Raw genomic sequence first — 12087 nt, 5'->3', positions numbered from 1 at the left:
TTGAGAAGTACCTAGAGTCACTGCAAGGACTGGAGATGATCAGAAGTACAGTACAGCAATTACAGGAAGGGATCTGCAAGAGATACCACCAGAAGAGTCTCATTTTTGCTTTTTTTATACACACACACATATACACACAAGAGGACTGCAAAAACTGTCATGTTTCCATGCCCCCCACTACTTTGTGAGCTCTGTTACATGTGCAAAGAAGTTGTGGGGGACAGTTGCACGCAATTCTTCAACCATCACCACCTCCCTGCAGTGAGACCTGCAGCCCTTTGTTTACCTTCGATATCCCCAAGGTAATATCCGAGCTGCAGGCTACCTGTATTCTGCTGGCAGGGCACGGGCTGAAATTCCTGATTTGCAGCATCAAGCAGAGAAACGCCAAGAACTGCTTGTGCAAACCTGACTTCAGGGAAAGCGCCGATATCCGGAGAAACCACCTCAACAAAGCCTGGTGAAATTGCTTTTTCACGTCGGTGCAGCTGTATTCTAGCAGAGGAGAAGGTCCCCCTGCTACACCCCGTGCTTTACCAGATTTTCCATCCTTTCAACAATAACACTGAACATCACGCATGCAGTCACAGCGCTCTAACCATGGCTCCTATGGACAACAGCCAACTTCCACGCTGAGTTCGCAGAAAAGCCACGGAGAAGAAATTTCAGAGAAAACATTTCAAAAATTCACGCTTCCAGCAATTCTAAACAAACTTGTGAAAAAAAAAATATATTAAAAGAAATCACACTATCCTCTCTCTCACCATTACAGCTCATTAATTTCTTTTAATCTACAAGGGGCTCTTACCTGGTCAGCAGATAGGAATCACCCACTCGTTTGCTATCGTTTCACGACCCATTCCCTCGCGTTAAGAAAAATTCCATCAGGGAGCCAGGACATGTCAAGACAACTTGCACTGAGCGAGATGGCGCTCAACAACCCAGCGGCTCCGATTAAAGCCGAAAAACCAGCCTTGTTTAAGAAATGATTGGACAGCTTTTGCGTGGGGGTGGGAGAGGATTACTGCAGCCAAACTGGGTCTGAGCTACGCTGGATTACCTGACGAGCCTGCATCCTAACAGACACAGGGAACCAGGGGACTGCAGGCACTGCTGGGGGATGCAAACGGCCTTCGTGGTTTTTTTGGTGCTATTCCTGAAATCCAGGCATGCCACTTGGGATATGCTGAAGGCACTGCCAACAGCACGGAGGTGCAGCCCTGCCCAGGCCCTGGGCATTACCCCAGCAGATGGGACTGCAGTTGGATCCCCTGTCTTGTGGTCTCAGAGATCGTGTCACTGAGTTTAACGTGGGGAACAGCTGGTTTAGGAAACTGGCATGCAACACCAAGCGTTGTGAGAGTGGGATAGACCTGCAGCAAAGGATCAGCCCTTGGGAACCACGTTCTAGTAGAGGAAATTACAACAAAAGCCCAGTACCTTACAGGTCCCTACCGGCTTCTGAGGTGTGCTAAGTAACCTTCGAAGTGCTGCAAGTAAGGTTTTTGCACCTGATCCTTCCATTCACAGACCCACTGATCTTCATTGCCTCCATTTGCAGATTTCTCCATTAGATGGTAATGGATTCTGGGCTACCAGGTGCCTCTCTGCTAGCAGAGATGATTTCCAGGCTGTCTGGCGGTGTGTGCTTATTCCATCGGTGATATAAAAGCACCTCCCCAGCACACAAAGAACCTTTCTTTGCTTGCTCTAATAAGGTTGCTCATTTTTTTCCCAGGGTAATTAGACAAGAATGCACAAATATTACTAAAAACACTGTGTAGCCACTTAAACACACTCTCCATCTAGCAACATCATCCCTTGTATCCGCATACAAGTGCTCTGTTTCCCAGAGCCCCTAGATTCCTCCACAGTTCATGGAAAGGTTAGGTCACATCTCTGCTTCAATGCACTCACTGCACGTCGGGACAGATTTAAATTTCATATCTAATAGACAATGGAATAGCACGACCCTTGGGTATCACAAGAACGTCCCAAAAGCCCACTCCAATTTTCAACAGATGCTGATTCAATGTATTTGTCAACATAAATCCTCTCAGAGCTCAGCAACACGTCCAGCACGGCAAGAAGTTGAGCCCAGCACACACACATCTCGTATGGGAGAGCGGACATTTTAAAGAGAGCAGTGGATGGGAAATGCACAGCAGTGCAATAGGGCTGGCTGCAGCCCATCCGAATTTAAACAGACATTTCCTGGAAGCACATAAAGTTAGTTTTACTATTTTCCTAGCGGCAACTGCAAGGACTTTGAGTTTGCAATCAGAGAGAAACAACAAGTGATTACACAGACATAATAAAAACAAAACAAAACAAACAAAACAGAAAGCCATTATCTGTTATTATCTGTAACCAGCAAGAGCAAATATTTCACATTTCCAATTGAAGACTGCAGTACTTGGGCACCAGTGTAAGCAGCCCTATCTTAACCACGCTTTCAAAGAGAATCTGAAGTGACGTGTGTTTTAAAAAGGAAGGGAAAAATGTAGGGACTTCAGTCCCCTGACAGAGCCTGGGGACCTTTCTGTGCACGAAGCACACCGAGAGCCTTTCCTTACACCCCTGGCATCCCAGGATGCCAGCTGATAAACTCTCCATAATTAGAAGAGCCAAGCGGGGATGTCTGAAATCCATCTGGCCTGAGGGAGCCTGACCCAGCTCTCAGGGTGCCAGATACTCCTGGATTCCGTTTCTGTCTGCTCGATGAGGCTGGCCAACGCAGACAGGAGGGACAGACTCATCTAAATTTAGTATTCAAATGTGGGGATTAAAGAAAGTGTATTTTGAGATGTAGGAAGTACTCAAAAGAGGAAAGCAAAGAAAAAAATAAATATTCAATTTAAATCAGAGACTGGTGAAAGGGAAGGTCAGCAGCATGTAAGAGCAGAGAGCACGAGGGAAGCAGTGCTGTTCCTACAATTTCTTTGTCTGTGCAGAAATCTGGACTGAAGGCATCTGCAGGACCACGAGTACAACCTGCCACGAGTCACCAGCGAGACCACTCACGACAGAGGCAGTTATCACTTCGTCACAGGCAACACTAAAAGCCAAGTCAGCAGCCAACCAGCCAAACCAGCAGAGGCACGAACGGGCTGCTTCTGTGGAAGTCACTTTCAGTAAGCTGGGAACATCCTCGGTCTCCTTTCTGGGAAAGATAAATCAATGACAAGTGACATGAAAAAACTGCAGGCTGCAACTTTTATGGTGGGGAAAAACCCAGCCCTCAGAGCCTATTTTGGAGGAAGACAGAAGTAATTGGTGACTCTGTCCCACTTGTTTCTTTGGCAGGAGCTTGTATTCAAACTCTCTAGTCTCATTCACAGAAAACATCAACCTTCTGACAGCCGAGGAAAGCAAATTGCTGCTCTGAAATCCTAACTGTTGTTTTTGCATTTCTTCACACGCCAACAATAACAAGCACTGCCCTGCCTAATTGCCAGGTATCAAAAATAGGAGCACAGAGGTGGTGATGCACCTGGCAATTTTGGTTTACCAAAGGCTCCGATTTCTTGTACAACAACATAATACAAAAATAAAATCTAAATATTTTTCCTTCAAGAGTACAGCTCACGAAGCATCCAAGAACTAGAATCCAACCTGAGTTTTTGCAATTATGCTGTCAAGATGAAGCCGTCTCACAAAAGAAATGTTCACCTTGCACACAACAGCAGTGTTGGAAGGAGAACAGAGCTGTGAACAAAGCAGCCAGGAGCTAGAAGCATCAGCGAACGACCAGGCGTCCTCACCACATCCAAGCCTGGAACGCAGCTCGGATTTGGCACCGGCTGATCACTTTCTCTATCCGCTGTCTGCAGCTCAACTCTCAAAAGCTGCGGTAGTGTTTAGGTGGATAAAACACAGCCCGGGCCAAGCAGCTGGCACGTGGGCTGAAGCCACGCAGAAGAGCAAAGCAGATTAAAAGTACTGCTCAGAGTTGTGCCAGTTATATGCAATTAAACACAGCACCCCAAACACATCGTTCCCTAACCCAGTTCTGCTAGTTTTCCACTCTTTACGGCTGGCAGTAAAACCCAACATTTTTCAAAGGTTTTGAAGAGAGAACCCTGCCCCAAAGAACACGTCCCTGAAGTGGCAGCACACACTGCCTCAGAAATTCAATTACAGGAAAAGGTGACGCAGCTGGGGGACTGAAGGAGCAGAGCAGGACTGTAGGCTCAAGTGCAACTCACACCTACCGTGGGGCACAGCTTGTTGCACGAGGGGTACGCTCCCTTCTGCTAGCAGATTGCTTTAAGCATATATCCGTGTCCCAAAACACACAGCCGCCAGCGCTGGAAGCAATCAGAGCTATCTTCTCCTCTGGGGACACCCAGAACTCAGCTGGTGAGGCCATGAAGGTGCTTGCAGCCCTGCTCGTTGGGAAATAAACCCCCCAGCCTTGCCCTTCACACCTTGAGACATGGACAGTTCCAAACAATTACTGTGATTAGAGTTCGGTCACATTCCTACCCATCTGGAAGTATTACTTCTGTGCTTTCCCAGTATCTGAATACTGGAATTTGTACCTTCTCTGTAGCCTCCAAAAATCAGAAGGTTTTAAAAGACCTGAGCAGAATGCATACGTGTTCATAACAGGACATTGTCACACAGCCTTTCATGATCATCTCTATTAAAGGCTGTTTCCACACTGCACGCACTGCATGGCAAGACGTTCAGCTCTTCCTAGGGCAATTAAACACCTTCAAATTACCAACAGTGAAGTACAGCCATAAAAGTGTTTATTATGCCATGCCAAGCTTCAATTTCAGCAGGTAAAGCTTCTAAAAAGCAGGCCTTTAAGAGTTTCCTTGCATTTCTTGCCTCTTACCAACAGCACGGGTGGCTCTCCATCCTCAGAGCACCTGCAAGTACTGATGTTATGATAGGGACTGATGTAACGCTCTCATTTCTGTGTGCAGGCCAGTTCTTTTTCCAGCTTTAGAGAGAAAGTTCTCCAGCCTACTTTTTGTTCCCTACCTAAAACATCGTGAAGGAGAAGAGTACCTTGGGAGCTGATGTCACAGCCTTCTTTCTACACAACACACTCCAGCACTTCCCTCGCCTGCACCGTGTGAGGGAAGCCCAGACAACGTTGCCATTTCTCCGCTACGCACAAGGCCAGTGATTCATCTCCAGCAGGTTCAGACCCACGAGCAAGTGCACGGGATTAACACCAGCAGCAGAGAGCTCCGGGATGAAATGCCAGTGTAATTATGCCCACTTTCCTTTCTCAGAAGCCTCTCCTGTATGTAAAAGCTCTCAAAGCTACCTCATGACTATCTGAAGGAAAATTTGGCTTACTGCAACGCCCCCCACCCCCTTCCATTCCAGTGGGGAACTTCTCCCCCAAAAAGTATTTTCACAGAAGCGAGACAACAGCTGGTATTTCGGGGCTGCTATTTTAAGGTTTGCCCGTGAGTGCTTACATCCAGCTAGACAGATTCGCTGCTCGGGCAACCTGCTGACTTGACAGGAGGGACAAATACCTTGCTCCACAAGCCTGAAATGCCACACGGATTATGCTCCTCACAACCAAATGAGGAAAGGAAACCCGAATAGCGTTAAAAGCACTGTAAGTGCGCTTCAGCTCCAACGTTATTCAGCGACCAGCCTGGAAAAGACACCCATCTAGAAGAGGCAGTGATTAGTACCACATCCTGCAGACCAGCTCAGCACCTGGGCTTGCAAAGAAGAAGGCTTGGCTCCCCGTGCTGTTAATCCTAACAGCAGCCTCAGGCCTGCCTGAAATAGGAATCGTGGTTCCTACACAGCTGTTTCCTTGGCCGGTGAGGGAACAGCTGAGGAGGCCAGGCCAGGCCCAGGCACACAAACAGACAACCGGTTATTTAACGCCGCAACAGGCGGATTGCGAGCTGGGACGCAGGCTACAATCACCCATTTAACTGAAATGGGATGGTCTTAACAGTTGTGTCTCGCCTCTTAAACCATCCATAGCTGCTCCTTCACTTATTTCCTTCGGGAAGGATTATAGGAAAAAGGCACTGGCTTTATGTAATGCTTTCTGGCTACGCAGCCAATAAACGGCACATTCAATGAAGAAGAGCGTATTTGCTACATGAAACGGTCTTAGCTTTGGAACACTTCTCCGTAGCTTACTGGCAAGCATTTCCTACAAAGGCCTCCATCCCTCCTATATTTAGGTCAGCTGGGCTCAGGCCCAAGCCCTCCAAGAGCATCCCTTGCCTTCACAATTTCTATTCTAGCAACAGCCCTACAGCCAGACATGCTTCTTCAGATCAGCTGCTCGCATACAGCAACACTGCCACAAAGGCAGGCAGCACAGAAACTCAGAAGTCGGTCAGGTACAAGCACCTGGTGTACCAAAAAGCAGCCTGGTTCTAAGGGCTGAACTACTTATCTGGCTCATAAAAGCCTTTGTGCACCTCCTAAATGCCAAGGGCTGCTCAGAAAAGTTCCCCCATTGCACGAAGGAGGTGCCCAGCCCTTACCTGGCACTACCTAGCACACCCTTAGGGAACGCTCTGGTCTGGGCAACAGCTCGCTGAGGTTTGCATGGCTTGTGCTCCACACGTACGTGTCCAGGCTGCTTGCTTCAGCTTCAACATTCAGCAAAGGGTTTCTGTGTGTAAACCAGAGTCAAATTAGCACCTCGGTTTCAAAGCCAGGCCTTTATGTTCTATGGACAATTATCACAGCTTCTCTTCACTTGTCCTGCAAGTCCGAGTTAGGCTTCTGGAGTTGCTTGGTGCCTTCTCATTGCACCCAGTAGGGCAGGCTGGTCAGCTTCGCCTGTATTTCATGTCATTCCTCATCAGCTACACTTTCTGCTCCTTCACAAGGGCATAACATCACCATTTTTCATTCACTGAGAATGCAAATCAACGCTCAAACTAAGAACTTCAATGAAACAATCAGAACTATGATTCAAATGCTGCCAGTTACTTAAAAAGTATATTTATACACACACGCAAATATAGGTGACAGTTCTTGAATACTGCAAGTAACATACAGTGTACAAATCGTGAAGCACACCCCATAATATTACCTTTTAACAGGAAAAAAAATCCAATTATATTAGTCAAATCAATAACTTTTCAAATTAATTACCAGTTAAAGAGTTCTCCTTTGTAAATCGCTCAATGAAAGAGAAGGTTTTTAGCACAGAGATGACAGCCAGGATTGTTCTGAGGAGTACAACACATCTGTACACAAGACATCAGGAAAGCAATGTTTAAATTACTTTCCTAATAAGAACAAGAAGTTTGCCCTGACCTTGCTTTCCTCGTTCAAGAAAACAGAAGACGGTAATTAATATTATCTGCCTACAGGAAAAATCTTATTTATGTAGACAGCAGCTCTCACTGTATTTGCAAAATTCCTTCTGCTCACAGAGCACTTCACCATTACAGTAGCAGGCTGGAATTTAGGAAGAGATACTCCCCTAGAAATGATGTCCCAAGTGATCATGCCAAACCCATCCAAAACTCAGGGAAAAGGCTGGAAACCAGTCCCTGTAAGGTTTACAAGCCCAGGGGTAGCTGCCTTTCCAAAACACACGTACACCAGCCCGAGAGAACAGATAGATGCCTGCACAGCGTGCGTGCGCAGCTCCTGCTGGCACAGACCTCGAGGAGTATCAAACTGCTAGATTTTGCAAACACTGCTGGCATGTATTCACGGAGAGGAATAAAATAGCCCAAAAGTTTCCATTGACCTAAACACAGAATAATCTACTGGCGTCAACACGAGTCTGAAAGCAGAGAAGCCTGTCATTGATCAGCTCCGCTCTCATCTGCAGGAGCTGACAGCCAGCAAGCATAACCTCAGCAACAGCAGCAAGGTGTACGAACAGCAACCCCTGAGCAGCAGTTCGCTGTGTCCATCTGAAACTCACAACGCCAGGTTCCTTGATTTCACCTTATTAACATAATTGCCAGTCATTTAATTGCAAGTCCAGCTCAGCAGCCGGATTTATTGGTGTGGCAGCGCTCTTACCTGACGGACGAGGTGATGTACAGCAGTGCTGCCTTCCCCTCTGCTCTGAGCACGTCTAGACAAGGTGATAAGCCACCTACAGCTGAGCCAGTTCAGAAATCCCCCCAAACATTTTAATCTGAACACTACTGCTAAAAGCCTGTCACTACAGCACGCTTCACTTTTACAATTTCCTTCCGCTCACTTACAGTTGCTTCCTCTTAGCACTGTTCTCACATCCTGCGGAGGCGAGGGCTGCCTTCTTCCCTGCACAAAGCTCTCTTTTGGTCCGTTCGAGGCTGCACCTACGGCAAGATGGCCCATTTGCAAGCTCAAATCAAACAGCCAGCTTATACTTCAAACAGCAGGAGGTTAAGTCCTTACAAGCCTTAGTGGCTCCTTAAATGCAGTACAGTAAAATCCCCCTACGTGCGTGTGGTACAGTCAGAACTATCTTTTCTGTTTTTTTTTTTTTGTTTTTTTTTTTTTTGAGATGTTCTGACAACAACAAAATACAACTGGAAACTGTCAAAGCAGCACTAACACCCCAGAGGAAAAACAGACGGGAGAGACGATGCGCACACTTCAGCTTGCTCCCAGAAGTAGTTTTACCACGGGATCTCTATGTATAAATCTGGTTTGGACCCCCTTTTAGACTCCCATCTGAACACGCCAGCATTTGTGAGTACCTGCGGCTCCTAGGTGAAAAAGAAAGGAGTAAAAACCTACACAAGAAGTATGTCTACATGTAAGCTTTGCCTAAAAAGCTGTGAGGAAGGCTGGAAGAGACGAAGACTCAATAAGCCTTGCAAACTTCTCAACACTCAGCATCTTTATTAGGAGGAGATGAAAGGCTTACTTTACATTTTCAAGAGTTCTTAGCATTGTACAGATGGATGCAGCCGGGCCTCCCTGTGTGAAGAGCAGGCAGTTAAACAAAACCATGATAAGGGCATAAAACCTAAAGAGGGAGTAATGCAAGGAGTTAAAACAATATGGGAAAATGCTGAACCTTGAACTTCTCAGTTCAGTTTTAGCACTCAAGGGAGAAGATAAAAGGCACGCTTGCGGAGGAGTTTTCAAATAGGGTTGTTCCTTACCCAGTGCTCAGAGAAAACAAACAAACAACACCCTAAGTGTCAAACCTCTTTGTGATACAGCAAAGAACAATATGGCAAGCTAAAGGAAAGTGGGAGAGAGCCATGACGTAGAAAAGAACAACCTAGGCCTCTTGTTACAGATTTCTGTTTTGCTCAGAAGACAGTGGCCAGGACACAGTTGTGGAATTTAAGCCCTCATCCTCAAGTCATTCCCAGGATGTTATCATGACTCAAGCTCCAGCAGACAGCGCAGTCATCCTTACGTGCTATCTCACGTGCGGACACAAGGCGTTCCTGTCCTCCCACCTCAAACTACCTCCGCAGGAGCTTTCCATCCCCAGCACCACTCAAAGAGCCTCTTCTTGTCATACAGAAGAGCATTTTCTCATCATACTGAGGCACATCTGACTTCTGTTAATGTACCATCTAAATCACTCACAGAGAAGTTAATATAGCACATATTCCAAAGACGCTACAAACAGCTCAAGAACAGCAGAGACATCCCAGATCAAAACTGCCCTTAGAGGCTGAATCTGAGAAGCATGACGTTAAAAGTAACTCAATCTACCAGCAAATTATCACTCGAATTTATAAGTCTGCCTTCTACCTCCCTATCCAAAGTTTATAAGCCTGCCTTCTACCTCCGTACCCATCAGCAGCACACTGCCCTACGGCAACTGAGCTTCAGGAAAGGACACCAGAAGAGCCTAATTGGCATCAGAGGGTTTTATCTGGCTGAGGTCATGCCTTCAGCCAACCCACCCAAATCAGACAGGTGTTGGCAGAAAGGGGAGCAGAGGCAGGGAACAGGACAGCCACCTTTAGCAGCAGCCAGCTTGGACACAGCAAGGAGCTGAACCCCAGGGCTGTAGGGCCAGGCTCGAGCCTGGGTTGCCAGCCTCCTTTTTGGGAGATTACCGGAGGAAGGACGCAAAAGAGTCCACATAAACATAAAGCCAAATTCACACCACATTTGCCATTGATCCCATGCAGCTGTACGCAATCAGTACGAATTAGCTGGTAGGAACAAGGCAGTCATCAGCTGTTCTTAACTGTTTAAAGTCACATCAAGCCCAAAGATGCAATGTCTGATGAACCGCATGCCTAACTCGTTACATATAAACATATGCAAGCCAGTTTCCAAGTAGATTTATGCCTGCAAACACCATTCTGCTGTCTTTTGGTGTACGTTTTGTTCTTATACGTACCTCCAAGAAAAAGGAGCGCTCCTGGTTCTCAGTCATTAATACCAAGCCCACCACAGCAGACAATTTTTGCTCAGCGAAGAGGCCGGACTACGTACAGCAGGGCTCCTGCCTGGGCTGGCACGACGCAGTGTTTCCCTCACGTATAAACACCCTAAGTGCTTCATGGCTTAAGTGGAGCCCTCGGCTCATAAATAGCCCCACACCGCTGCAATTAACGTTACCTTTTACTTAGCGTTTAATGACTTTGCCCTTGAACACCCAGGCCGGCTGACGGCCCCAGAGGCAGGCGGTGCTGGTGGGGGGTCTGGGGCTGCTTTGGGTGAGGATGTGGGGACACAAATTGGTGCCACCACCACTGCCACCACCGCCACCACACGCATCCCAGGCTGTGGTGCTGCTCCAGGGAAGGGCGCTCAGCTTCCCGAAAGCCACCGCTGCCGGACGCTGCTCGCACAAAAGAAACCCAGCTTTGCCCCCCGGGGGCTGTGGCTGAGGCGGAGAAGCGCAAATAATGGTGTTTGAGGGTTATTTTGGCGTGTGTGTTTTTTGTCTTTGAGGGGCTGCGCCTCGCACCTGTGAGGGGATGAGGAGGGGGGTGGCCGTTACGGCCGTTAGAGCCGGGGGGGCTGCTCGTGGGCGGCCGTTGGGAGCCCTGAGGAGGATGAGGAGGAGGCTGAGGATGAGGATGATGAGGAGGGAGGGGATGAAGGACACGGGGGTGCCGCTCACCTCACGGGCGATCTGGTTGAGCGCGTCGTCCTCCGCCGTCAGGCGCTCCCGGTTCGGCAGCCGCTTCCTGCCGGCTCCCTGCGTCCCCATGGCGGGGTGGGGAGGATGGGATCCGGAGGGGATCGGGTCCGAGGGGATCGAGGGGGGGATCGGCTCCGGGAGGATCGGGTGGGAGCCGCCCCGCGCCCCCCCGGCTCCTGCCTCAGCCGCCCGCCCGCCCCAGCAGCCCGACACACAGCGCCCCCGCCCCGCGCATGCGCCGCCGCCTCAGGCCGGGAGGGGCTTGGGGAGAGGGGTTTTGGGGTCGGGGTTTGGGGATTTGGGGTGAGGGGTCTGGGGGTTTTCACGTGAGGCGTGTGGGGTGTGGGGTTTGAGGTTTTGAGGAGAGGAGTTGGGGTTTGGGGGTTTTGGGGTTCAGGGTTTGGGGTTTTGTACCGTGGGTTGGTGGATGTGGTTAATTCCGCCAAGCTGCCAGCATCGAGCAGCTCGGTGCTTAGCCGAGGTGAAGTAACTGGCGCCGACAAGGAGCCAGTGATCTCCAGGATTCCTGTCACAGCCCTCGTACCACTGTTCATACCCCGAGTACATCCCCTCATACCGCTGTCCTGACCCCAAATACGTCCCCTTGTACCGCTGTTTTGACCCCAAATACATCCCCTCACACCGCTGTTCTGACCCACCCACCAGGGATGCCACCCACCAGATCAGACTGGCCAAAGCCCCATCCAGCCTGGCCTTGAACACCTCCAGGGATGGGGCACCCACAGCTTCTCTGGGCCACCAGTGCCAGGGCCTCACCGCCCTCTGAGTGAAAATTTTTTTCCTGACATCTAATGTAAGTCCCTCTCTCTCTAAATCAAGCCCCCGGATAAATCTTAGAAAGGGGAGGAACACAGCCAAAGCTCAGGGCAACTCCAAATTACAGATCAGACCTGTTCTAAAATCAGAAATCACCACAGCATTACTACCCACAGGTTTCTGGGTTTGCTGACCATGTCAGCCCATGCACACCCAAAGCCAACGCTTATCTGGAAGTTTTCACGTATGACGATGGGGATTTGGGTCATTTCTGCAGA

The 12087-nt window shown here is 48.7% G+C and overlaps 1 protein-coding gene across 25 annotated transcripts in view; it reads right to left on the bottom strand.

Annotated features, from left to right (window-relative positions):
- LRRFIP1 (LRR binding FLII interacting protein 1) overlaps positions 1-11269 on the bottom strand; it is a 100963-nt gene extending 89694 nt beyond the window's left edge. For 16 of the 25 annotated variants that reach the window (XM_068686311.1, XM_068686277.1, XM_068686292.1 and 13 more), the window contains exon 1: positions 11012-11269. In XM_068686311.1, the coding sequence (XP_068542412.1) occupies positions 11012-11101 (90 nt within the window). In that variant the 5' untranslated portion in view covers positions 11102-11269. Of the gene's footprint in view, positions 1-808; positions 831-7995; positions 8350-10282; positions 10334-11011 lie in introns of those variants that run through there. The other 9 variants (XM_068686310.1, XM_068686304.1, XM_068686308.1 and 6 more) reach the window with 5 other exon arrangements.
- Between the last annotated feature and the right edge of the window lie 818 nt (positions 11270-12087).

Source organism: Anas acuta, chromosome 6 (genome assembly GCF_963932015.1).
Source record: "Anas acuta chromosome 6, bAnaAcu1.1, whole genome shotgun sequence".
NCBI classification, from domain to species: domain Eukaryota; kingdom Metazoa; phylum Chordata; class Aves; order Anseriformes; family Anatidae; genus Anas; species Anas acuta.
Note: the sequence above shows the minus strand (reverse complement) of the source record. Positions and strands in the feature narration are given on the sequence as shown.